The sequence below is a fragment of the Chlamydotis macqueenii genome, chromosome 8, assembly GCF_036417535.1.
Source record: "Chlamydotis macqueenii isolate bChlMac1 chromosome 8, bChlMac1.mat, whole genome shotgun sequence".
NCBI classification, from domain to species: domain Eukaryota; kingdom Metazoa; phylum Chordata; class Aves; order Otidiformes; family Otididae; genus Chlamydotis; species Chlamydotis macqueenii.
In genome coordinates this window covers 15819617-15844772 of record NC_141563.1, presented here as the reverse complement: position 1 = coordinate 15844772, position 25156 = coordinate 15819617, and the positions used below count along the sequence as shown (strand labels likewise).

The window sequence follows — 25156 nt, the reverse complement described above, 5'->3', positions numbered from 1 at the left end:
CCCTGGCACGGGCTGTTGTGGTACGGCAGCTTTAATCCTGCTCAGCTGCCACTGGAAAGATAAGAGGGAAGGAAGGAAGAAAGGTCCGTCTAAGGTTAAGACAGTAGATCTCACTGGATCTGCAGCGATAAAAGATTTAGCCTTGCAGCCTATAACTTCACATCTGCTAATAATTGTCTAGGCAGAAGACAGCTCAATCACATTAGAAAGTTGGGCTTTTTAAAGCTGTAGAAAAGCAGTCACTGCACAGCTGGGTTGCTAAGATGCAGAAGGCAAGAGGGGTGGTTTTGTTGTACGCTGTAAAGGCGTCTTAATTTCTGACGCATCAGCCACCTTCCTGCCTCACTTTATGCCTCCTCCTCCTCCCCTGTACCTTAGGGCACGTTCGGGTGAAGCAATCAGCTGGTGAGCGAGAAGTCCCCAGGTGAGGTGTGCGCAAACCATTGACCATTAGCTAACGCTATGATGGGTCTGTGGAGGTCAATCTGAGCTGTCCCACCATCGCAGCTCCTGTCTCTATAGGGGATTTCCCAGTAAGCGTCAAATAGTAAGTGCAAAAACCTTGCAAAGAAGAACATGAAGGAACGCAGAATTGCGTGTTTAAATCAACAGCAGCTGAATTCAGGGACAGAGGCAGCAATGGCAGTGTTGGGGATTGGCACTGAAAGACTTCCAGAGAAGCCACAGACAGAGCCTAGGACACAGTGCAAGCGTCTGCTCGGTGTCCCTCACAAAAGACCAGCAAGCATGTCCCTGCTTGAGGGCTATGCAGCCCTGGGGATGGTCGACACGGTTTTGTATCAATCCTGTGCAACTGGCTTGCACTGAGATTCTTAGAGGAATAGGCTGAAGAGCTCTCAGGACAGAGAGAGGTCCTTTTTCATGCATTTTAGAATAAAAGGAGACTGGAAGAAAGCCATGCTTTAGGAGCGGGTGAGCTATACAGTCACAGAGCTATTAACCTTCTGATCAGTGCAGGAGCACCATTAGAATGGACCATAGCAGGCTCAATTGGAAAGGTGGTGATATAATTGATACCAGCTGATGTGATTTAATGGAAAAATAGACCTTTTCTAATGAGCTTAATAGTGCTTTTATGAGGGAGTTGTGGTGGTGAAACAGATTTACAAATGAATATGACTTGCTATCAATATTTGGCTTAAAATGTCATAAAATCCATATTAAATGGACTGAAAGTGGCTAAATGAGACATTTCTGTGTGGTTTTAGTGTTGGGAAAGCATCAGTGGACAGGCATATGTCGGCTTGGTTTGTGGCCCAGTGTTATTCAAAACTTTCTTAGTGATTAAGAGGAAATGTTTAAGGTCCTGTTAATCAAAATGGATAATGAGACAGAGATTTGGGAAATTGGACAGCAAATTACTCAAATTATAGCTTTTTCTGATGCCCACAAACAAGAACAATAGACAGACAAAGAAAAACCCAACACTTATTTCATTAGCAAACCCAAACCAGGAAGAAAAACAAAGTCCATTTGGGCTGAACAAAATTTTTCCTTTGATACAAGATGAATTATTTTCTTCTGGGTAGTAACAGGAGAAGTAGGCAGCCAAAAAACTGAGGGCTGAAGGAAAGAAAAACCCAATCAACACCCCCAAATTATTAGGAACTTCCAAGCACTTAGAAATGACAAAAATCTGATGTTGTAGATGCATGTATAAGTAGAAAACACCTCAGACCATGGGCAAATTGTATGAGTTGTGTGTTTGGTTGTATGAAATCTATGAAGTTGGGGCTAAGCAACCTGCTGGATGAACGTGTGAACATTTACAGAGCATCACTTCAGAGAGGAGTGGGCTCAGCAAGAAACAACCACAACAACCCAAAGCTGCTTTGCCTTTGAAAGGTTATCTTTGCCTCATCCAAGAGAAGCAGAAAGGTGACTGAGTCAGCCTGGAGGTACATCCACTTGAGAAGGTTTCTGTGTGAGCAGCGGATTAACCATGTGGCAGAATGATGAGTCATCCCTCTCGTCAGGGCTAATTTGGGAAGAGCTGCTCGCTCCTCAAAGGCTGCCTCTGGGGGCTGGTTGTGAGGGACATGGCTGTGGTCACGCGTGAAGTCAGGCGGTGCATTGCAGAGACATGGGAAAGAACGATTTCTGCAGGCTATGCTGTGGGACAGTGTTTCTGGGAATTCCAGTGCTGGCAGGGGGACCCTATGGGGACAAGTGTGGCTTCTCCATGTGTCTTTTGGGGAGGTCGGGCCACAGTCAGTGCCCTGGGACAGGAAATGCGGCTGTATGCTGTGTCAGGCGCAGGCATGTGCTGAGCTGATTCATCACAACTCAGGCCCAAATGGTCCTCCCAGGGTTCTCTATTCCCAGCTTGTTAGCTGTAATTCAATCAGAGCACACATTTATGTGGAGAAGATGCAGCCCTCATTACTGGAAGGAAATCTTACCTACTAACAGGTGTACTGGAGAAGAAATCAATGGTGGGAGGTTGCACTGGAAGGGATTTTGTGCAGAGTGCTTGGGACTGGGGTACAGGAGAAGCAGATCTCGGGAGAAGCGCCAGGCCCGGTCCCTGCCGCAGGGCTCGGTGCCAGGGCCCTCGTGTGGGTGGAAGTGTCACCAGGGCAGCTGCTCGTCCAGGGCTTCTGCAGCCTGGGGCCCTGGGGACCAGTGCCACCCTGGTTAGTGCTTCTCAAGGGCGTGGGAGCTGCTCCAGCTCCTCACCAGTGCTGACTGCAGAGCAGATCAGGGGCCAGACATGTATTGGGATGGGGATGCCCGTGAGAAAGATGGGCAATGCTCTACCCAGTGGTTCCCCCTTGCACCCAGGTGATTTGCTAGCCCAGTCCCGAGGTGCCTGGCTGGCTTTGTGCATTGTTAGCCTCTGCAAGGCGGACTGGGGAAGGCAGCAGTGACAGAAGAGGCTCTGGCCCAGCAGCACGTCCTCACAGCTCCCATGTCATGCCCTTCTCTATTTCTAGTGACACAAAGCAGCTGTCTTCTCTGCGTGCTCATGCATCCCACAGCACGCTGCTCTGAGATGGGAAGGGACTGAGGCGGGAGAGCCCCACGCTGTCAGGAGGGCAACACTCTGTAGTAGCTCAGCTCTGGGCAACGACCACTGAAGCAGCATTCCCCGTGCTCCCCTCCTCCTCCCACGGCCTGCTGCTTGGCTGCAGCTGAGCCAAGGGACGCATCTCCACGCGCTTGTGTACAGGGGTGAGCGTGCATGTGTGATGTTTTTCCCTGGCAGTGATGGTGGGAGGGAAAGCTCCGGTTCATAGCTTTGTCTCTATCTGTTTGGGGAGGCAGGGTGGGGGATGCAGCAGGGACGGGGGATGCCACAGTGGGAACCACAGACGTTTACTATCTTGCTGTGTCCTGTGATCCCTCGGTGCCTCCAAAACACCGTGCGGCCAAGAGATATATTGGCCAGGGAGCCCCTACCCCGAGCCTCACACCCCCAGCCCATCCTCACTGCTTATTTCTCCGTGCTGCAGGTGAAGCAAGGCAGGGGTGACGTGACAGGCGTAAGAAGTGGCGTGAGCTGCCGCTTCGCTAAATGCCAGGGAGGAGGAGATTTTAGTGTTGAGCACAGCGCAGTGTGTGCCTGGGGAGAAGAGGCCTGACTATGAAGGGTAAGAGATGGAAGGAGGTGTTTTTGATTGGGGACCAGCTGGAGCAGCTAAGAGGACATTAAACTGCAAGAGCTGGGAAACACAGATTAGAGTAGAAATAGTATGCAAACCCAAACTCCTCGCCTGGGGGCCAGACTGAACGAGTCTGTGTTAATGAACTGGAAAAAGTGAAATTTCAACTGCAGTGATTCTAGGAGTCTGCATCCCTAATCCAGGGAGGATGGCCTTAATTGCAAAGCCCTTTGGGCTGCTTGTTGTGATGGTAGTGTTAGAAAAATCTTATTACAGCCTGCTCACGCAGAAGTTGGAGAATGCAGAGGGTGACTTAATGCTGACAACACCAGCATTCGAGTGTCGTTAGAGCCACGCAGCCAATGCGCTCACAATCCACAGAGAAGTGTGACATTCCTAAATCTAGTTGCACACCAATTTGCCAAGAAACTGCAGAATTTCTGTGTTCTGCAGAGAGGTTCCCTGCCCAAGCAAGGGACCTTCCTGAGCCAGGAGGTCAGGCTCTGGCTGCCAGGGTTACGGTCAGAGTGAGGGCTTGCCGACACCTTGACCATGTTGGCCAGCTGAGCTCTTGAATTGCTTGAATGAATGTGCTGCAGTTGCGCACACGAAGAACAGTAACATTGTGCAAGTTTGAGATTAAAATTAAATTAATTAAGTATTTAGCAACTGATTAATTAGTTTTTTCTCCTGTTGGCCACATTCTGCTGTTTGGCATCTCTCCTCCCCAAACAGAAGACATCAGAGAGCTTTGGTACCAACTCTGCCAGTCACTACCTGCAGGTCCACCCAAGTGCTGTCAGCTCACCAACATGAAAAACACAAGGGGATTCACTCAGGTAAAGTTTTACACTGCCCTGCACTGGAGCTGCTTTTTAGTTCAAACAGTGCAGAACTGGCAGTCATGTTGCCTCAGGTTTGGCTGCAGGATAGCCACATTTGTAAAAAAAAAGCATTTTAAACTTAATTAGAGCATTGCCTTTCAGCACACTTAATGATCTGAGAGGATGCAGTATGCCTAGGCAGGTAAACTAGTCTGGGATTTGGGTTGTCTGTGCTGCTGGCTCTATGCTCTGGAGACACAGCAGGGAAAAGCTGACTTCTGCAGGCCGTGGACAAAGTATTTAAAGGTTTTTGGGGAGAGGGAACGCAGCAGTGGGTAGTAAGGGCAGACAGCCTGCTGCTGAACTGAAGTTTCTTTATTCCACAGCAGAAGCAAGACTTGAAGTGCAGCAGACCATATGCATGTCCATCTGCCCAAAGTTTTCCCCTCTTTTAGAATGATGGTACAGGCTGTGCTGAGCCACAGCTCAATAAATGCAGGCTAATTCTGTCTCTCCAGAGGGGTAACCACCTTCTGCACCCTCCAAGGGCTGAGGACAAGTGGTGTAGTTGGAGTCATTCTGCTCTCTCTTGGGGCTACAGCAGAGCCAGGCAGTGCAGTCACCATGAAACATCCCCACAGCCAGGCATTTCATGGGTTCATCTTTTAGCACAGAGTAGCCTCAACACTGCCACAAAGTCCTCTCTGGGCAGGCACAATTATGCCTATTGTTTTAATTAATCCTCTTCCCATGGGAACTCGAGCAGTCCCGCGTCCCAAGGTCTGGCTTTTGATTAGGGGCAAAGGCAAATGGAGAAGTAAGGTATCGCATGGTACCCATATATCTAAGGCAGCTGTGTTGTCAGCCTCCTGTCTGTCTTTTTCCTACACATGTACCTGAGCTGTCCCCAAATATGTGTGTGCTGGGACACACACATTTTGTATTCCAATTGCAATATGCCCCTCAGAGCTTTTTCTTCAGCCTCCCCAAAGGCATATATCCACATGTCTCTAGAATAAAACAGGACAGTCGCATCTGCCTTGGTAGGTCCCTGATGAATTTACATTCTTCTTTCCTTAGAGTGCCAGTTTCTTCATTTGTTGCAATTATGGGAACCTTTTGTGCTTAAAATTCTTGTCCCTTGTTTTTCCCAGGTTGCTTTAAATAGAAGGGGAAAATCAACAGAGGAAACAGCAAAGCTCACCTCACTTCTCAGAACTGATTCTCTGACCCTTTTTACTGCCTGTGCCCCTGTGAAAATCTCCTCTAGCTTTTATCTGCACCGTTCTACCTTTTGCAATAGAGGAAAGCCCCTGAAGCTTTTTCCGCCCTTTTAAAAGGATCCACCCCTGCAGCCAGACACCAAGCTTCATTTCTGGTGCAGTTTTTCAATCCCATTCACTCCTTTGTCTTGGCTTATACGTCACCCCCTTCCTCTTGGGTGGGCCAAAAGGGGACGGGTACTGCTACTGCTGTGCTGACTCCTGAGTGGGTCACCCAGCGCTGCTGGGCTGGCTGGGCTGGGCTATAAAACAGAGCCAAGGCAGCACAGCTGGCTGAGAGACAAGACTGAATTCTGCAGACAGTGAAGGACGCTGCACGCAGCCTCTGCCGCCTCCTGCACTGTTGTTTTTCCTGGAATACAGAACCGACCTCGGGAGCAAGATGTGCAAGGGACTCGCTGCACTGCCAGCCACTTGCTTAAAAAGGTACTGTTTATTTCTGAGCATCGGTTAATAGTCTTAGTCTGGAGATACGCTGATCTATTGCACTTTGTGTCTGAAGCAGAAGTGGCAGATTTGGCTCTGTTCTTTTGTGAGATTAGCAACAAATGATTGCTTGCAGGCTTTTTTTTTTTTTTCCTGTTAGTGAGAAGCAGAATTGCATAAAGGTTTTGTATGGAGCTGTGAGAACTTTAAATGCATCCTTCCCATCAGCAAAACAAGCAGCTTTTAGCATTGCTGTGTTTTGATATTCCTGTCATCTGCTTCTGCCGCAAGCTTTGCACGCCTTCTCTCCTTTGAATCTTCTTTCTCTGCTGAATTTTCTTTTCTTGACTTTTTTTTTTTGAGGGGGAAGCAATGCAGATGGGATATAAAAAAAATTTGAGGGTTGTTCCCAAAAATGCATCCCAAATGCAAAAGCCCAGTCTGGCAGGACCAGAGTCTGGGCTGCCAGCAGGCAGGGCAGGGATGTGGGCCAGCCCAGGGCACCGCGGATCCGGATGCGGCACCAGCCGGTGTAGGGGTCAGCCTGTATCCCCCGGTGTGCACTGATGGTGAGGGACCAGGTCAGGCTGTATCCTCGGTGCTATGGGGCCCGTGTGGGGCTGGCCATAGCCCGGTGCACGGTGCCAAGCAGGATGGGCTGAGCTTGTACCCCTGCTGTGGTTGCAGGATCTGCCCGCATCCTGGTGTGCGGTACCAGCCAGCCATCCTGCACTGGCAGAGAGGAGCCTGTGCATCCCCAGGCATGTCCTCGGCATCATGGCCTGCCCCACAGCCCAGTGTGAGGGGGTCTCTATGCCTGCAAGGTGACCACGAGCCCTCCTGGAGGGGTGTTACTCCCTTTCAGGTGCTATGGGGCCTGGACACCCCCAGCAGGGTGGCCCAGGTCCCCAGAATGGCACTGGCCCCACAATACGCCCTGCTCATCCAGCCCATGCAAACTTGCAGGGGTCTCTGATGGCGCAGCACTATCTTTCTGGCCGCTGATGCCTTCAGGAGTGCTCCTGAGGCTGCTTCCCAGTGGCTGCCTAATGGGAGAGGGTTGGGAAAATAGAAACTGAGATGCAGCCTGCTCCTATCTGGACGAAAAAGCTTCACGCTCATGGTCGATTTGAAAACAAGTGCTGAAAACATGAGGAAAAGGTATTGACAACCTCCCCCCCTCAATTTGCAGGAACATTTGATGATTAAAAAAAAAAAAAAAATTGAAAAAGTGCAAAGAAAAAAATAGGTCATGTCTTTTTACCACCTCTGTCCAGGATTGCCAAGAAAATCCCTCTCTCCCAGAAAGCTCCAGGACTCGCTGCAACCAGCAGTGTCTTGTTTCCTCCTGCAGACCTGAGCAGTCTCCTTCTTCTGGGGGCAGGCAGCATGGCAGCGCTGGGCAGCCTGGGTCGGGCAGCGCAGCGTACCCGATGTCTGCCGCAGCTGGGGTGTTGGCTCTGGTCACACTCGCCCTATTCTAAAGAAGCGCTGAGCTTCCTTCGCTCTCACCCTCGTGCTGGAATTGTTAAGGAAACGTTTATGAGCACAAGTGAGCAGTGAGATAAGATACGGCCGGGACGGCTGACGGGGTGCTGTGGCTGGAGCAAAGAGCAGTGCTGGGAGGCTGGGAGGCTGCCAGAGCTCAGCCCTGCGGTACAACCTCTTGGTCTTTTCCAGGCTCTGATCTGAGGAGCGGGAGAAGAATTTCCTGCTTACGCTGTCCCTGCACCCTGCAGCAGGCCAGGGCTTGCACCCCTAAGCAAGCAGGACTGATGGAATGAAATCCAGAGAGATGCTGAGGCCAGTACCAGCTGCATATCTAGGTGCTGCTGTCAGGCAGTGATTGTCCTGAGCATGCTAGAAAGCAAAACAAAATTTAAGCATGAGTCCTCATAGGAGCTTGCTGTGGAGCAAGGGAGTAGCTTGCAGTCCACCTAGGCTGGTTGTGGTGAAGCTCCTGGCTCATCCCCTGATCTCACCCCGCGGTCCTGCACCAAGCCCTTCACTTCCTCCTCTTCCCTCTGTGTCACAGGCAGCAGCTTGGTGGGGTGGCCTGGCACGGCCCTGCTGTTCCTGTCACTGGGCGATGAGGTGGGGAGATGGCAAGGGCTGCAGGGAAGGATTAGTAATGGTGTAAGAACCAGTCAGTCGTTGGTAGCTGGGCAAATCAGCTCAAGGAGAAGTGACACATTTAGAGCACGGTGATGTCTTTCTATCACAATATTTTAACTGTAAACAAACAGCAGGAAAACAGCACCTCCTCCTGTTTTGCCAGCCCTGCCTCCAGGCTGGTGACATTCTCAGCAAGAAAATGGTGCTGTTGGACATGAAAAATTACTTCTTTGACTTTGTTGTATTTGTGAGGAGTGGAAAGTCAGCACTGGAGTCACTGACAGTGACCTGCGTTTGTGCCACTGAGTAACACTGAAGGAGCTTATTGCGGATGAGGAGGCTGCAGAGGGAGTTGTAACATATTATTTTCATCTCGTTCTTGAATTGTTTATTTCAGTGCCAAAGACATGAAGCATCGTCTGGGCTTCTTGCTGCAGAAGTCAGAGTCCTGTGACTACAGCTCTTTCCAGGGCAAGAAGGAGAAAATACCTTCAAGCCAGAGGTAAGAGCAGATGCTACCATGTAGATAAGCCCAGGCTGGCTGCAGCATGCTATTTACTGCTTCGCCACACCGAACTTCATCAGTGTTTCCCTTGCTGCTTCCCAGTGCCTCCTGAACACACGTGTGTTTGAATCTAGTGTGGCAATAATCTTCAGGTACTGATAGTCCCTTTCCGTGAAGAAGGTTAAACTAGACACACTAGACACTGCACACAGCTGTATAGAGTTATTGTCACAGAAAATGGAGAGAGCAGCCTGTCAGGGTATCACTGGTCTCACTGAGGTGCACGTAGGTGGTGTCCTTTCCAAGGAGGACTCTACAGGCCAAGGTATTCCTCTGGAACAGATGAGCCCTAGGATGTTCTGGTACAGTAGGGGGAATGAATGCAGGATGTGTTCGCACGTTCCCCATGTGTTTCTACTTTCTGTGTTCCTCTCCCTTCCCTGTGACTACTGTTCCCCTGACAGGTTAAAGAAATCAGCCCTTTGGAGTTCACTAATATGACCTGTAAGAGTGACCCCAGCCCCGTGCCCCATGTCGAGATGCAGCCAGTCACAAAATAAACGCAAAGTCTTCAACAATTTTTCCAGGAAAATCCCTTTCAGCTCATGGCTTGTGATGGGGATGGCAAACTGTAATTTCTGTAGATTAGATCTAGGATCCCCAGGGGTCTCTGTAAAGCAAGCAGACATTTCCTTCTTGGTCTGTTGTGTATGTGCTTACATCAATCACGGAAAGATATTTTCTAATGGTGCTGAGCAAATAACCAAATTTGTCCTCTCTGTACTCCCCTTCAATCTTCCCTGTGTTTCTCCCTTTGTCTCCTTTTAGGGTTAGCCAAGAGGAAGTCAGAAAGTGGGCAGACTCTTTGGAAAACTTGATCCATCATGACAGTAAGTAAAGAGGGCCCTTCTGCTGGAGATGTTGAGGGTGCTGCCTGCAAAGTGTGTGTGCTGACCAGTCCCTGGAGGGGGCATAGGACCTTATCTTATGTCTCTTAGCAGCACACAGTAGCTCCTTTGGCCACACAGGCCTTTGGGAGGGGTGGTGAAGGGTGCTTTTGGTCAGATCCAAGGGACAACCCCAATGTATCATGAGTGGGGCTTTGACCCGCTGCTGAGCTGTCCCTTTTGTGAAGGCAGCTGGTTTAGCCCTGCGTAAGGGGAGGGCAAGACTGCAGCACACAGTTAACAGTGGGTTAAACAACACCCAAAAAGAGGAGAAACTGTTTGCAGCTGAGCCCATGGGAGACTTTGTCTTCCCATCGGTTCCAGGCTACGCTGATGTCCTTGAGGCTTCCTTCACGCTGTTCCCATGGCCTGAGACTCTACAGCGTGTGTTGGCTGTCTCCTCGGGGCCTCCTGGGAATACGCAAGTTGCTTGTGTTTTCCTGGCAGAGCCACTGAAGGTCACAGTGGGGGAGCAGGCAGCTGAGGACCCACGTGTGACATCCCTGTGGGGCCTGTCTGAATTCCAGCCTCCCTCGGCGTGCACAAGAGACTGCCATGGAGGCAGGCAGCATCCCCAGGGGAGCTGCTCGTTCAGCTTTGAGAACAAGGATGCAGAATTGTTGTTTGTAGGGGTTCACAGGTATGGCTGTCCAGGAGCCAGCACTCTTTTCTGATCTGCTTTTCCTCTAAACAACCTGTAGGAGGACTGGCTGCTTTCCGTGCTTTTCTCAAATCTGAGTACAGCGAGGAAAACATCGAGTTTTGGGTCAGCTGTGAGGACTACAAGAAAACCAAGTCACCAGCCAAGCTCAGCCCCAAGGCTAGAAAGATCTATGATGAGTTCATCTCAGTGCAGGCAGCAAAAGAGGTATGTGCACAGAGCATTTCTTGAGCAAAGGTATCACCCTAAATCCTGAACCAGGCCAGCAGCACAGGGAAGCAGAGATCTGGTGGTTTCACGAGAGTTGAAGGATGCCACTTCTCTGTTAATTAGCAAGCAAATGGTGTCACTTTTATTGCTTTCATGTTAAACTTGGATAGAGCAAAAGTGGGTTTATTTACAACCACATGGCCATACCATGTGCACGCTTAAATGGGAGAAGCCCAAAAGGACTAAGATTCCCAGTGTTCCAGCTGCTCCCATGCAGTTTGCTGGAGTTTCCCGGCTGGCTGCATCCCAGAGGGATGTGTATCAGTCTCCCCTGATAGTGGGTATGGCAGCAGAGATGTGTTGGTATCCAGCTGGACAGATTCTGCCAAGGCTCCAGGGTGGCCAACGGCCGTTTCAGCTCACTGCCCATCAAGGACAGCTTAACATGCTTAGTGAAGAGACACTTGGATTTTCCCTTACCTGTGCTAGCCTCTTCTGGGACAGATTCTACTTAAGCCGTCCCTTTGGCCCACAGGTGAACCTGGATTCATGCACGCGAGAGAAGACAAGCCACAATATGCTGGAGCCTACACTGTCCTGCTTTGATGAGGCTCAGAGAAAAATATTCACCCTCATGGAAAAGGATTCTTACCGCCGTTTCCTCAAGTCCCCCTACTACCTGGACTTAGTCAGCCCACCTGGTGCTGGCTGCGGGCCCGAAAACTGCAAAAGAAGCCACACTCACACCTTAGACTGCAACTCAAACATCATCTCGCAGTGCGCCTGAACCTGCAGCAAGGCGGGAGCAGGCTGGGCTCCCGCAAGAATATCCGGCAGCAAAAGCATTCATTGGCATGAAGCAACAGAGCTGTCTCCAATAGCTGTCTAATGTCCCAGTTCTACCCCGTGTCATGCAACAGCCAGCATTTGTAACCCAAGCCAGGCTCAGTTTGTGTAGCAAACCCTCCTCTGACTCCATCGATGTAGGAGCCCTGGAGTCTGTGTCTGACAGGAAAGCTGGGTGCAATCATTGCATGTCCACTGTGTTTCTGGCGAGCGCTGCGAGCCCAGGAGGGCGGTGGTGGGGAGCACATGCTCAGATCCAGCACTACCCACCAAGGGACCAGACTTGCAGTGTGACACCTGGCAAGGAGCAGGGGAAAAGAGGAAGCCAAGGGAAGCGTTGAGGACTGTTATCTCTCCTTTCTAATTGGCAAAAGCTTAGATAAAAAGGGCTTACTCTGGTCCTTAGCTGTGTGTGTAGCTCCCAAATGTCTAGGCTTTCAGTAGCAGTTGCCCAGAACTCAGGCTGTGCTGCATTACGGTAATCAGACATAGGAAGAGCTCCTGCCCTTTCTTGAAGGGAGACCGAAATTTTTCAGACGAACGGCCTCTCTTGATCACCACAGCCACAATCACAGGGAAGCTCTCCCCTCTGGCTGCTTCTTCCTCTGTAGCATCAAGCTTATGCTGGCTGAGGATCTTTGCTAGGGCTGTGCAGAGCTATTATTTTGGGGGAGGTTCATTATTTCATATATTACCAGTTGTATCCTTCATGCTCCCAGGTTAAATACCATAGCTGAGCAGAACAGAACCGTGTTCCTTCTCTCCCAGACTGGCAGGTGTGTATATTACTAACGCTGGGCGTGCCATCTGAATTCAGGTTTGCCTGCCCTGGCTTCTGCGGAGCAGTTTTTGTTGGAATAGGACCACTACCACAGCAGCTGGGGAGGAAAGACCCTGCCTAGAAGTATTTGAAAATATCTTTTTGTTTGTTTAATGTTATTTATGTGAGTTTATAATTCAGTAGTAGCATCACTCACTTTTTTTTCTTGAAGACAGTAGGAGGAATGTGTCAGTCTCATTACTGCTCCTGGACTTTTCCAGAAGGCAGCTTACTTTTTAATCACTGCAGTTAGACTTGGCCTTCTCTGGGGGCTTTGGGACTGATGCTGACCTACAGCTGGGGGCACAAGGAATAGATGCAGGGCTTGCTGTCTTGGGCTGCTGTACTGGGTACCGCCAGCCAGCGGCTGGGACCGCCTGCTCCAAGCAGTCCAGCAGCTGTCGGTGACGCTCTCCCCCAACCTTTGGTCTCTCTTTAGTTGGATATTGCTGCTCTGGCAATCACGACTCCTCGCTTTGCATCCCAGTCCAGAGAGCAGTTCTCACTCGGGGGTTTTGACATGGCGAGAGGAGGCCGTGGTTCTCCAGTAGGCACGTCCAGGCCCACAGAGAAGCATCTCTATCTCTTCTGACATTTGCTTTATTTTGTATTTATTAGATTGTACTGACACGTACCACCCCTGCATGTTCAGCTAAGAAATGGAGAGGCTTGCTAAAGCTCTGAACACAGCCGAGCATGTGGCTATGTTTTATTTTCTTCCAGTACTGGGAACTGTTGATAACTATTGCAAAAACTGTATTGGTATTTAAATAATGATTAATACATTCTAAATAAAAATGTTTGCATTAGTCCCTTCTAGAGTGCTATTGGGTGAAAGAAAATGCACAGAGATGCAATTCATTGGCTGAGGTTACTCTAAAAAGTCATTTTACAAATGGCTTCACTCGAGTGGTTTTTAATTACGGAAAGGTGAAACAGCCGTTATATCCTTCAGATACCCTCAGCACCGTGACCCTGGAGGATGCTGGGCTGTCTAGGGTCTGTGTCGTGCCTAACGGCGAGCTCAGGATGGGGACAACCCACCCTCACTGAAGGGCTGGAGTGAGCATCAGGCCTCCTTGAGAGCCTTGGAGGGGGGAACGTAAAGGAGCGCCTCCTCGCTGCAAGGGTTTTCCCACCCAGAGCTCCCGGGGGGAACGTGGTTTAGCTCAGAGGTCAACCTGGCCCTGGCCCCAAACCCTGCCAGTGAGGAGCTGCTGCCCAAAGCTCTTGCTCAGCCCCTGCCCCTGCAGGCACCGCAACTGCTACTGGAACTTGAGCTGGCTCCGGGAGCCCAAGCCCGAGGCAGCACCCAGGCGGGACTGGGGATGCTTGTGCCACGCTGGCCCTGCGGATTTTCCTCTGTACCAGCCTCCTGGGGTGAGATTTTTATTCCCTTTTCAGACTCCTCAGAAACCACCACATCTGTTGCAGCAGAAGCTCTGAGGTCTTTGGCCTTGCCAGGGCTTTTGGGCACAAGTTTTGGGAGTGCCTCGTAAAGGGTAAGGAAACTCCACACCTTCAGCGCAAAGAGACAAAATGAATAGTCTGTCGAGACAGTATCAGAAATACATGTTTATGTGTGGGTTACTGAGTCGTACAAGAATACGGGCTAACACAACCGGTTCTTCAGCGCACACCAGTTCCCCACCTGAAGATCTCTACTGGAAATCACATGGAGAACGTCAGACTGAAAACCTGCTGCTTGTGGGTGTGAGGAGTCCATCCTCACTCCTGACCTCACCCTGGCCCTTGGCCACAGCACTCGGCACCCTCCAGGGAACGACCAAAGGCTGGGGGGAGCCTGGGTGGCCCTGGGATACCCTGAGCCCTCCATGGGCAGCTCCAGTTGAGCCCTGCCTCACGCTGTGGCTGATGAGGTGCCAGGGGCTGGGTCACTGAATTAACCAGAAAACATACAGCAAATGATCCCCCAGCGCTAAGCTGAGGGGCGCAGCTGCAGGGAGCCCTCCTCTGCATGTCCCCGTGGCAGGGAGTGGGCACTGGGGAGGCATGGAGGCAGCACCTGGTGCCCAGGGACCTCGGCTGCAGCGTGGGGTTGCCTTGCCCCACGGCATGGGATGGGAGTCCCTCAAAGACCACAAGACCTGCCTCCTGCACTGGCTCGGACACGGGGCTTTTGGCAGCCAGCAGCCATGGACACAGGGTGATTTTTGAGGACAGTTTGAAAGATGCACCTTTACGTTCACTCGGGTGGATGGCCGAGGTTTCTCTCAACAGGGTCTTGGACCGCAGTAAACCCACGTGCACTCATCTCTGCAACAGACCCCAAGCACAATGTCCAGAAACTGCTTTTCGGCTCTCTAACTCACTGGAGATCCAGATGCCCGCGTTAGGAGTACGTATATACGTGTGTGTGCACTTGTATATGTCTGTAGGGATATAGATGTATGATGTCATGTGTATAGTGCTCATACGTATGCCAAACTTCATGAGAGTAAGAGTGATAAAATACATGAAGTATTTCCTACCAGAAATATAATGGCTGGTGTCAGCCCAGCGGTAAATACCTCTGCGGAAAGCTGGGGCGTGGGGTGGGTACAGGCATTGCTGCCTTTCTGGGGCAAACCTGCCCAGGTAATTCACCAAACGACCCTTCTACACAAACACACCCCCCCAAGAGCTCCAAAACACTTTGGGGGCCACGTGTTATAGCCAATCAATAGCTCACTGGCACCTTGTGCAATCATCCTCTAAAGCAGCTTTCCAGTATTTTGGCAGAAATCAAGCTGGGGAGGGGTTTCCAATAGAGCTGGAGCCTCTCCTGAATCCAGCCTCCACCTTTCTGTTCAGCACGTGCACACCCAGACACCTTCTCCCTGCCCCGCACGTCACTGTTGCAGCCAAGTGACGTCTCAGGTTGTGACAGCGCATGGCAAGCCGGCCTCCAGCAGCCTCCCAATGTTGGCATTTAACTGTGAAACATGTGAGGGTATCTGGAAATAGCTGCCAAAGGACGAAGTGAAAAATGAAAGATCTGGGTCTGTCTGCAGGGTTTGGTCTTTCTGTTTGGTTTCACATTTCTGAGTCACGCTGTGGGTCGGGAGCTTGAGTGCGCTGAACTTGCTTGTCTTGACACCAGTTCGTGGAGACGTCAGGAGCTTGCAGGGTGCGCGCGGGGGCACAGGCGGTGGGAGCTCCCTGCAGAAGGGCTGGCCAAGCCCCCTGCCCCAGGCCCAGTTCCTCCTCCTGTCTCCCCCTTGTTGCCCACCAGCTCTGGGTAGCGGGCGCTGTCAGGGGAACCCTGCGCCATTTCGACAGGACCCTCCTGCCGCTCGTGGGCTCCCCTGGGCTCTATGGGACACCTGAGCCACCTCCTGCGCTCGCTCCAGGGGAGTGCCCCACGAGCATCACCGCAGCTGCTCCAGCACCGACTTTCCCATGCCATTTGCTCCAGAGCTTTTTAAAAAAAATGTCACATTTGTGACGACCTCCATCCTTCCCCTGCCTCGCCATCCCTGCCTGGAAAATGCAGCCCACTTCCTGCAGCTTGAGATGTATTTTTCTTCATTGCCATAGTGACAACATGTAAATATTTGGTGCTGGTGGGGTTTTGATCTGATTTTGAAAGTCTCAAAGAGGTGGCAAAGCCGTTGTTTATGTTACTGCGTTTCGGATGGAGTCTCGTGACTTGCAATTGAGGTTGAGGAGCCAGGGGACGGCCGGTCCCAGCTGGGGGCACGGTCACTTGTGTCTTTGCCCACATCTGTTGGGTTGCTGGCTGGGCAGCTCGATCCCGGCGGCGTGCCCGTTGCACTAGGAAACCATCACAGGGATGAACCCTCCAGGCCCTACGGAGCGAGGGCTCATCACGTTCGCCTCGAGGCTGAAATGAGACCCCAGCCCCCTTCACGTATGCCCTTGCCCCATCCTCAGCTGTGATTTCTTCTGGTGGCGAACAGCGGGCTGGCTTTGGATGGTCTGGAAAGAGTCGGTGGTTTTAAGAGGCAGCCTTATGGAAACACACATCCTAGGCAGATGGGAGGAGACAGGAGAGATGCCAGCTACACAAACTCGTTGGAGTTTACTGCCTGTTCAAGAAGACAGGTGTTTGTTTTTCCTACTTCCAGTGATGGCTTTGGGGTTGGGTTTTGACTTTCAGTTGATTTTTTTTTTAATTGGATCAGAACAGTTGCAATTAGAAGCTTTTTTTCTCCCAGCATGATTTTCTTCCTTCGTCTGATTAATGCCCCCTGTTTGAGTTTGTGTAGAAGTATCGTTTGGGCCTGCCTACTGCAGGGAGAAGCAGCGGGAGCAAGAAACGGCTGCAGCGAGACCCGAAGCTGCAATCCAAGCGCACCGCCGGCCACCGGCACTGCTGAGGGCTGCGCGTAGGCGCTGGGGACACGGGCGCAGGCTGCGGGCTGTGAGCTCGGTACGTCACGCGAGTGGTTGGAGCGAGCGGGAGGTCTGGGTTGCTAAACAGTCCCGGCGTGTTGAACAAGCAGATCTCGTTTTATCCTCTTTCCTGTCTTTAGGATGAAGCAAATGGGCTGACTCCAACTGGAGTCACTGGAGAAGTGGTGCTGTGGGCTCGCTCTGCCCACCCCTTGTGCCAGGGTCTGTGCCGTGCCACTCCTGGATCTGTGAGACCACCGTCCCTGGCCAGATCACCGTCCCTGCCGTACCGCTGTCACCGCGCCTGCTGAACGGCTGCTTTCTGAAGACAAGGCGATGCTGTTCCCATGGTGGGCATGGGAAGCCAGGAGGAGGGAGCGACCCTGGGCCAAACGAGCGGCACGGGCGAAATATTGTAATGTCCTAAGAAGGCAGAGCTGGCGCCTGGGAGGCTCCGACGAACACCGAGCCCCACAGCACCGGGGATGCGCTGACTGGCCGAGTGGCTCCCAGTCACTGCGGGGCTGCTCCACTGCCTTTCTGGGTCCCAAACCCAGGGGGGATCACCAGGGGTTTCTGCTAATTGGTCTTTTATAAGAGAGGAAAGAGACAGTAAGAGAGGAAACATTGGGCCGTCTGAGAGTCCAAAGCACAGCGGGAGATGTTTAGCAGCACCCCTGGGTGCTCTTCTAGAGTGGCATCAAGAAAGCAAAGCAGCTGCAGGAGAAGGGGCGGGTGTTTGGAGAGAAGCAGTGGGACCGCCCGTGGGGAATGCCTCGCACAGCCCTGCCACATTGCTACTTGATTAACTCCTGATAAAACTCCGACCGCAGGAATCTGGGCAGGGAGTCTTTCTCCATCAGGGCAAAGATCTTCTTCTGGGCCATATCGAAGCTGCTTGGTGATGGCTCCACCAGGTTCTTCATGGTCACATCCTTGGTGAAGTGGTCGATGTTCACCTGTGGTGGGAGTGTGAGAGGGATGGGGACCTTGCCTGTGCGAGGGGTGGGTGGTGGCATCTCCCCTCACCTGCTCTGTCCCACCAACAACCGTGCAGAGGTTATGGGGCAGGACTGACACAGGTTCACTTAATTACTGGTGGCAAATCTGTAATGAAGGATGAGGTCTGTCCTGCAGCAAAGGTAATTCTGGGGCAAGAGCTACCACAGATTTTCATCCCTTGTGATTAATGCTGGCTGTCTCGGGGTGGGGGGGCGACCAGCGTGTGCTGGTTCCACAGCAGGAGGCATCCCAGCAGTGGCTGAGCACGCAAACAGGGGCACCAGGGCCGCAAAGGCTGGGAGCGCAGCCTGTGGGGATGCGGCTGCCCCTTGCAGCAGGTACAAGCCCCACAGCCCCACAGTCATGGCATGCGGTGCCCTGCAGCTCCATCCATCCCAGCACCATCTCTGGCCCTGCCGCCACTCACCTCTTTGGGTGCTTCAGTCTGGATGAACTCCTCATAGATCTTCTTGGCCTTCTCTGCCATCTTCACAGGGGACTTGGTTTTCTTGTAGTCCTCACAGGCCACCCAAAACTCAATGTTCTCCTCACTGAACTCAGAATGCAGGAAGCTGTGGAAGCTGGCGAGGCCATCTGTGGGAGTAACGGGCCCTCACTGAGCACTGGGGGTCCCAGAGGGGCCGAGCCCTCACTAAGCACCAGGGGAGAGGACAAGAGATAGGGAGATGCAACCACAAGGGGATGTGAACTCACAGGGGTTTTGCAGGAGCTTCTCCAGGGAATCGCGCCACTGCAGAGCCTCCTCCGGTGATGGCCTGAAGGGAGTAAGGAAAGCCCAGGTAGTCCATGCTCATCCCACAGCCCTGGTCTGGGCTCCAGATTTTTAAATAATTCCTTTAGAAATGGGGAGGAACTAGCTGTGGGGACAGTTGCAGAGCAATGGTCAAGCAATGGGGATGCTGCTGCATCGCAGCACAAGTCCCCTCCTCCTGGGGCGAGCCAAGTGCCAGGGGAGGTGAGAACGGGGCCGGGTGGGTGAATTCCCCCCATGTTTGAGCAGAGACATGGCTGAACTATGAAGTGAGTCCCCCAGCCCCAGTGCCCCTGCCTGGGAGGGCAGAGCGGGGCTCTGCAGGCAGCTGGGATGCATCCCTATGACTTTCCACTGGGGTGGGGAAGGATGCTCACCGCAAGGGAGGGGATGGAGGGGACAGATCCTTCCAGCCCTGCGCTGCTGGGGCTTGGGTCAGCACCTTTCCACTCCCACAGCCCCATTCCCACGCCCCGCTGCGGGGCAGGACGTCTGCTTTGGCTCCCTCCCTCCCCAGCGAAAACCCTCAGTGTTTTTCATGTGCATGGTTTTTCCTCTATTTTTTTTTTTTAAATGCAATGCTTGTAATGTGACTAAAGATGGCTGTGCAGTTCTTTGTGCTTTCCTTTTATTTATTTTTATTTTTCTAAGCTCTGAGGAGTTTAACTGAGCTGCCCTGGGGTGCAAGGCTCCAGCTCTGCTGCCCAGTGTGGCCGATGCCTGGTGTCGGAGAGGAAACGAAGCCCCCTGCGCCACTGAATGCAGGGCTTGCTGCGGGCCGTCCCCAACAGGCAACGCGGCACTCGGGCTGGTTTTGCTGCTGCAGGGGCTAATGTCAGGGCTGCAGCCCTCGGTGTGAGCAGAGCATCCCTGGAGATGGGGAGGGAGCAGCGAGCAGGACAGCCGGGGCTGACAGCAGTGGGCCTGGGGAAACGGTGGGTAGCTCTAGAGGGAAGAGAAGAGCAGAAAGGCAAAGCCTGCCCAAGCTGGGTATCCAGCCCTCCCTTGTCATCAAACCGCCAGCCCCCAGAAGTAAAGACCACAGCGCGGGCTCCCATCATTCCGTATCAGAACCCTGAACTGCATTTGCACTTGCTCTCAAGGATCAAAAGCTCTGCCTGCCGCTGTGTTCCTCCCAGGTGTCTTCCCACCAGTGACCCAACGCAACCCAGATTTCCTGGAAACTACCAGATCCACTCTTCCGTTAGCTGAGTGTCCCAGGGATGATATGAACCATGAGCGAGATGCTGCCGGGTGAGTGATACCAGGGCTGTGCAGGGAGAAAACAACTCCTCCAGCCGGCAGGGAGTGATGATGTTCTCCAGCTTTCTGCGGGGATGGCTGGTGGGGACAAACGTGTCTCCTTCGCAGAGGCATCGTCTGGGGCACGGCAGGGGCAGAGTGCAAAAGGCGCCGGAGGTGGGGGCTCTGGCAGGGCAGTCCCACGGCGGGCAGGCGCCATGCTGGCAAGCAGCCCCACGTGCCGCAGCCAAGTGACCGCAACTCGGCAGGCTCTCATCGGGGTGAGCGGGGCTTTCTCTGCGCATTGGGGCTGGTTTTTGGAGCTTTTTTTTTTTTACCAGTCCCTTGATGGAGGGTTACCAGTTTAGAGTAACGTTGCCTGGGCAGAAGAGGAATGTGGGGAGCGGGGCCGGTGTAAAACAAAAAGTTGTGATTTTAAAGTGGAAGTGGAAAATTAGCCGGGTGAAGAGCAGGGATGAACTGTTACTCCTGTGGCACCGCCCAGCAGCCTCTTTAGCTTCTCCTCTGCTTCGCTTTGTTGTTGTATCAGCTCGGTGATGGAGAGCAGAAGCTCGGGACGAAGGTGATAAGGTGAGAAGGTGCCCTCATGGCGGAGCTGCCCAAAGTCAGGCACCATGCCGTGGGGCCGTGTGCCCAGCTCGGGGACATGGTGCCGCTGCGAAGCCACCAGGCTGGCACCCCTGCGCTGAGGCGGGTGACTCAGAGAAGTCCAAGTGCCTTGTGCCTCTGGCAAAACCTTTATTGAATCAATGTGAAATCTCATCAAAAGTAAATTGAGTTTCCCTGAGAAATCTGGTTTCCGCAAAGCTGTGTTGCCCGACACGTCTCACGCTGCCCTGACGTAACTTGCTGAGCCCGCACCTCGCTGGCGGGTCATGAGGAGCGTGTCACGAGCCCCCTGCCACGTCAAGCCCACTGTGCCCACCCCGGACCCTGCAGCAGGGGCTTCAGTTCCACCGCATCCCAAAAGGGCTCACATCCACCCCTCCGGCCGGGCGCAAGCCCGCCCCCATGCAGTACTCACTTCTGGGCCTTGGGTGGCTTCTCTGGCTTCTCCGGGTACGGGATGATGAAGTCGATGGATGAGTCAGGCTTCTGGAGCAGCGTGCCCAGCTTGGTCTTGATCTCCTTGGCCCTGCGGGAGGGAATGAGCAGAGGCAGGTCAGGCGGAGGGACAGCATGGTCCCTGCTCCGGCCGGCGCGGCCGCCAGCGAGGTACAAAGCGGTGTGATGGATTACAGATGGGCAGATGGACCCTAACTCTGTAAAGCCGGGCACTCAGAATTAGTGGCAGATCTTTATCGCAATCTCTTGGCTGTGTCCCCATCTGCGGCTGGGATAATTGTATCAGCGGAGCTGGCGGGCTGCTGCAAGGACAAATTAGGGGACGCGTGTGCAGCACTCGGTTCCTATAGAGATGAGCCCCTGGGGAAACAGTGGTGAGGAGATGAAGGAGCTCCCTTCGCAGGGAGAGGAGGCTGCACGGGGTGCCACGCTGGGCTGCACCATGCCTGCACCCGGCAGCCCCCCATGGGTGATGTTTTGAGACCCGGCACGGGCTCCGCTTCCCCTGCCCGCTGCTCCCCACTTCTGCTGCCACCGACGGCCCCCTGTGCACCCCAGGCCAGCCTGCGGCAGGCGTACAGCATGGGGCAGCACAGACCCAGAAACCCATTTCATGGAAAATGTCAGCTGCTACGGGGGACAGCTTGTGTTGCTCGTGCTTTGGAGAAAATTTCAATCTTGCCTGGAAGACCAGGACCTGAGGCGAAGGGTGACGAGGTCCCCATGCTCCCCGCACCGAGGGGTCTCCGGGACAGGGATGGTGCCATGCGCTGTTTGTCCCACGCCCTCTATTAAATAAAATGCGAATAAATGCTCAGAGCCGGAGCCGGCTCCCGATGCCCAGAGCTAGGGGCTGGCTCTCCTGTGAGCCTCAAGTGACCAAGTGATCCTGTCACCCTGGTCCAGCAAGGACCTCCCTGCTCCAAGCAAGCCCCCCTCACCTGTGGGACCTTAGTGTAATGTGGGGAGACCACAGAGATGAGGAAGCTTGTTGAAGGGAAAGGAGAAAGGACAGTTGAAAAGGTTGCAGGCCAGCAGGAGGGAAGGACCATTTAAAGGCACCATCTTGACGTCCTCCAAGCAGATGTATGACAAGCTTTCAAGCAAGACTTCAGCAAAGACTAAACAGCAGGGTAAAAAAAGGCAGTTATAAACCAAAAGGCTTCAAAATCCGCAAAGCTACGTCTGAGTAAGAAAAAGCAAGAGGACCATAAACTGTGGAAGGTTAAGTGCAAGAACATACGGGAGCAAGCCAAGAAAAAGTCTGAGGAACAGCTTCCAAGAAGCGTTAAAAGAAAATATGGGCTCTGTCAAACACATCAAGAGCAAGAAGGCCGCTGGGGAGGGTCAGGAGACGCTCCAGCTTTAGAAATAAAACAAAACAAAAGAAAAAATAGAAGCTTGAAGAAGTTAAAGCTAAAGCTGCTGCTGTGCCCAAGGGCAGTGATGCCCTTTGAGGGGGAAAAAGGTTCCAGAGGGCATTGGAGGAGCCATAACGCCACAAGTGTGATGCTGTACGGGCGCGTGGGCAGCAGCAGTGTCAGACGGCCGTGGTGGACGCATGGACAAATATGGACTATTGGAGAGGAGTCAAGGCGGCTCTGGCAGGCAGGAGAGATTCCTTCAAACCTATCGTTGCTCTCTGAAGAGGCCAGCGAGCATGTGCTTTGGGGAGAATCGGGGGGCACCGGCTCCTCAGGTCTGTGGGAGACCTCGGATGGGCTCTCCAGAGCCCAGGCAGCTGCAGGAGGAAGGTGACCTCATGGAGGGGAAAGGTGGGACACCAGGCGTGTGGGACACGGTGCATTTCCCTCAGTGGAGAGGGTCCCAGGGTGACGCAGGATGGGGCTGCGCTGTTAAATGTATCACATGGATGGGGAGAAGGTTAGTGGTTGAGGAGCGGACATACCCGGGTACAGCACTTAGGGAGCGGCTGTGAGAAGCCACGGCAGTCTCGTGAGACTGGCAACAAAGCGGCTGTTGAAATTCCTTGTAGAGCAACATAAAACAATGCAGGTGGGACAGAACCCGTCCTGACTCCATGTGTAGAATGGTGAGCTGGAAGTGAAAGTGGAATTTTGGGAGTGAGGAGCTGAGGGGGTAGCAAAGGTCAGCTGAAAGCATCAGCATAGCAGCAATGAGAAAAAAACCTCTAATTTAGTGTTAGAAAGTAGCAGAAGAGTGACAACAAAGATGACAGCAGAGTATAAATGTGTGGTACACCCACATCTAAAGGAGTGCTGCTCGGCTGCCTGTGGCGTTGGAGGCCACAGGAGACAAGGCGAGGTGTGCACAGGGGTGGTCGAGGGGTTGGCCCATCCCTGGAAACATTCAAGGCCAGGTTGGACGGGGCTCTGAGCAACCTGATCTGGTTGGAGATGTCCCTGCTTCTTGCAGGGGGGTTGGACTGGATGGCCTCTGAAGGTCCCTTCCAACCCAAACCATTCTATGAAGGGCACACTTCAAACAAAGAAATTGCTCTCCTCTAAAAACCAGCACTGAGACATTTACAGCTGCGAGGAAATCCTCACCAGGTAACTTGCGTGTGAAGTCTTTTACCAAGTTTTCTCCTTAAGCGAAGGATTGAGCGGCCCGCTGCTGCTGGGAGACCCCTGCCTCATGCCTCTGCTTCTCACTGGCCCCTTTCCAAAGCCCCTCCAGCTCCCAGCAGGTTTCTGTCCAGATGGAAATGGCCAGAGACCGGAGCCTGCCCGGGGTCCCAGGGAGGTGAGAGCAGCCCAGGACACTCCACCGTGACTGGGGGTAGGTTTTGAGGTGGGCACTGGGGCGGAGGGGGATGAGGATGAGGATGAAGACCGGCACTGTGAGCAGGGCAGAGCAGAGAGCCAAACCTCGTGAGAGGGGCCAAAGCTGGCTAATCCGCGTCTAAGGGCGGCACAGGCAGTTAAAGAGGATTTTGAGGCGCTTTTGGAGCCAGGGCCGTTTTCCCCTCAGAAAGGCAACCCCTTTCCTGCTTTTTTTCTCCCCATGTTTTGCAAATATTGAGGTTTGAGGACAACATACTCCTGCTCCGGGCCCCACAGAGGAGTGTCTGAGGGGTGGGATCGGGAATTGCCTAGCAGAGAGGTTCCCAAAACCAGAGGGGAGAGTTTGGGATGGGATCAGCATCCCGCCTGCCCCAGGTTCCCAGCCATTCGCAGCATCCCGCTGAGCACCCCCCCAGCAAGCCATCCTTCCCTTGCAGTTTGGAGCTGGGCGATCCCAGTCCCCGTGAGAGATGTCCATGGCAGGGCTGTGCCGGAGGAAGACCCTTGCTGTCCCCACCCTGGCATCCCCGCACGAGCTGGCCGCTCTCACCTCTCCAGGCAGGTGTGGGGCAGGGCGGCTAATCCCTTGCACATCTTGGCGGGCTGTAGTCTTCCTCGGTCGTGAGAAGAGTGCGAGCGATGGCTACGGCAGGCAGCAGCAGCTCCGTCTACAGCCAGGCTCTCCTCCCATCTCGCTCCTATATAGCGCCGGGAGCTGGACCCCCGCCAGCCCCCTAACCAATGCCGTCCATCCCGCCGCAGCTGGCCCTGGCCCCAGCAGCTTCTGGAGTTTGTTTTCTCCTCTCTGAGCTCACACAGAGGGAAGAATGTGGGGTTTTTTTTTTTTTCTGGGGTGAGATCAGGTAATTGAATTGGAAGGGCCAAGCTGCCGTTGAGGGGGCTTCAGGAAGCCCACAGGCTTTCCTCTCAATGGTGCATCAGGGTCGGCACTGAGAAGAGCCAGGCAAAAATGGTTCATTCAAGTTAGTTTTTTTCAATGAAAAATGTCACTTTTGTCAAAATAAAAGTGCTTAGGAGAAGTCTCTCCATTGAGTCAAAGGCTGTGGCTAATTTAAAAATATCCACAGCTTCAACCGTGGTTATCAGCTGGCGGTAACAGTGACTTTTGTTCTAGAACACATTCATTTTTGTGAGCTTAAAAAAAGAAAAGACATGTTTAATTATAGCAAGAGTTCCAGTTTTATCTGACACTGACACTGGGATAAGGCTAAAAAGGATTCCCACCTAGAATTTTGTTACATGGAAAACCTGGACCGTTTTTCTATCCCCTCTCAAAACAATAAAAGCCCAGAGCCACCAGCAACCTGGGCTGCAGTCCCTGCAGGGCCCTGCCCCGTCTCTGCCCCACCGGGACGCGGCCCCTCGTGCACCTAGAGCTCGGGTGCTGCACTGCGGTGTTTCTGTTTGCCCAGGTAAGATCTCTTTGATGGCTCCGCTAAAACTCACCGCGGCAGAGCCAGTGCCTCCCTATGGTCATGACATCAGTGGCACGAGTTCCTGCCGGCCTCAGCCCGGCACCCCGGCATGGCATCGATGCAACCCCAGAGAGCAAAGCTGCCTGCTGAGTGGCGAATCACAGGGACCAGCATTGGTGCTGAGGGGCCCCGTGGCCAAAGCCCCAACTCGGTGGCTCCCCATGGCCG

At 53.0% G+C, this 25156-nt stretch overlaps 2 protein-coding genes across 4 annotated transcripts; one reads left to right on the top strand and one right to left on the bottom strand.

Moving 5' to 3' along the window:
• Positions 1-5849: 5849 nt before the first annotated feature.
• RGS4 (regulator of G protein signaling 4) lies at positions 5850-13072 on the top strand. 2 transcript variants are annotated; one of them, XM_010121862.2, is made up of 5 exons: positions 5930-6159; positions 8672-8776; positions 9608-9669; positions 10428-10594; positions 11133-13072. In XM_010121862.2, exons 1-5 carry the CDS (start codon positions 6116-6118, stop codon positions 11382-11384), a joined length of 630 nt encoding a protein of 209 aa, XP_010120164.1. In that variant the 5' UTR covers positions 5930-6115; the 3' UTR covers positions 11385-13072. The 2 variants fall into 2 exon arrangements, with proteins under 2 accessions (XP_086609959.1, XP_010120164.1); XM_086753833.1 differs by lacking the exon at positions 10428-10594 and having other exon boundaries at positions 5850-6159; positions 11133-11355.
• Positions 13073-13818: 746 nt separating this feature from the next.
• On the bottom strand, positions 13819-24195 carry RGS5 (regulator of G protein signaling 5). 2 transcript variants are annotated; one of them, XM_086753149.1, is made up of 5 exons: positions 24043-24195; positions 20684-20794; positions 18339-18400; positions 18052-18218; positions 13819-17581 (listed from the first exon to the last, which is right to left on the bottom strand). In XM_086753149.1, the coding sequence occupies exons 1-5, from the start codon at positions 24084-24086 to the stop codon at positions 17420-17422; spliced, it is 546 nt and encodes a 181-aa protein (XP_086609275.1). In that variant the 5' UTR covers positions 24087-24195; the 3' UTR covers positions 13819-17419. The 2 variants fall into 2 exon arrangements, with proteins under 2 accessions (XP_086609275.1, XP_086609276.1); XM_086753150.1 differs by lacking the exons at positions 13819-17581; positions 18052-18218; positions 18339-18400 and adding an exon at positions 19035-19341.
• Positions 24196-25156: the final 961 nt, after the last annotated feature.

Coding starts and splice junctions, on each gene's coding strand:
- RGS5 (XM_086753149.1), bottom strand. CDS start 24,086: ATGTGCAAGGGATTAGCCGCCCTGCCCCACACCTGCCTGGAGAG. Junction 18,401..20,683: donor AAGCCACCCAAGGCCCAGAA/GTGAGTACTGCA, acceptor TACTCCCTTCAG/GCCATCACCGGAGGAGGCTC. Junction 18,219..18,338: donor GAAGCTCCTGCAAAACCCCT/GTGAGTTCACAT, acceptor TTACTCCCACAG/ATGGCCTCGCCAGCTTCCAC.
- RGS4 (XM_010121862.2), top strand. CDS start 6,116: ATGTGCAAGGGACTCGCTGCACTGCCAGCCACTTGCTTAAAAAG. Junction 6,160..8,671: donor CCAGCCACTTGCTTAAAAAG/GTACTGTTTATT, acceptor TGTTTATTTCAG/TGCCAAAGACATGAAGCATC. Junction 10,595..11,132: donor CAGTGCAGGCAGCAAAAGAG/GTATGTGCACAG, acceptor TTTGGCCCACAG/GTGAACCTGGATTCATGCAC.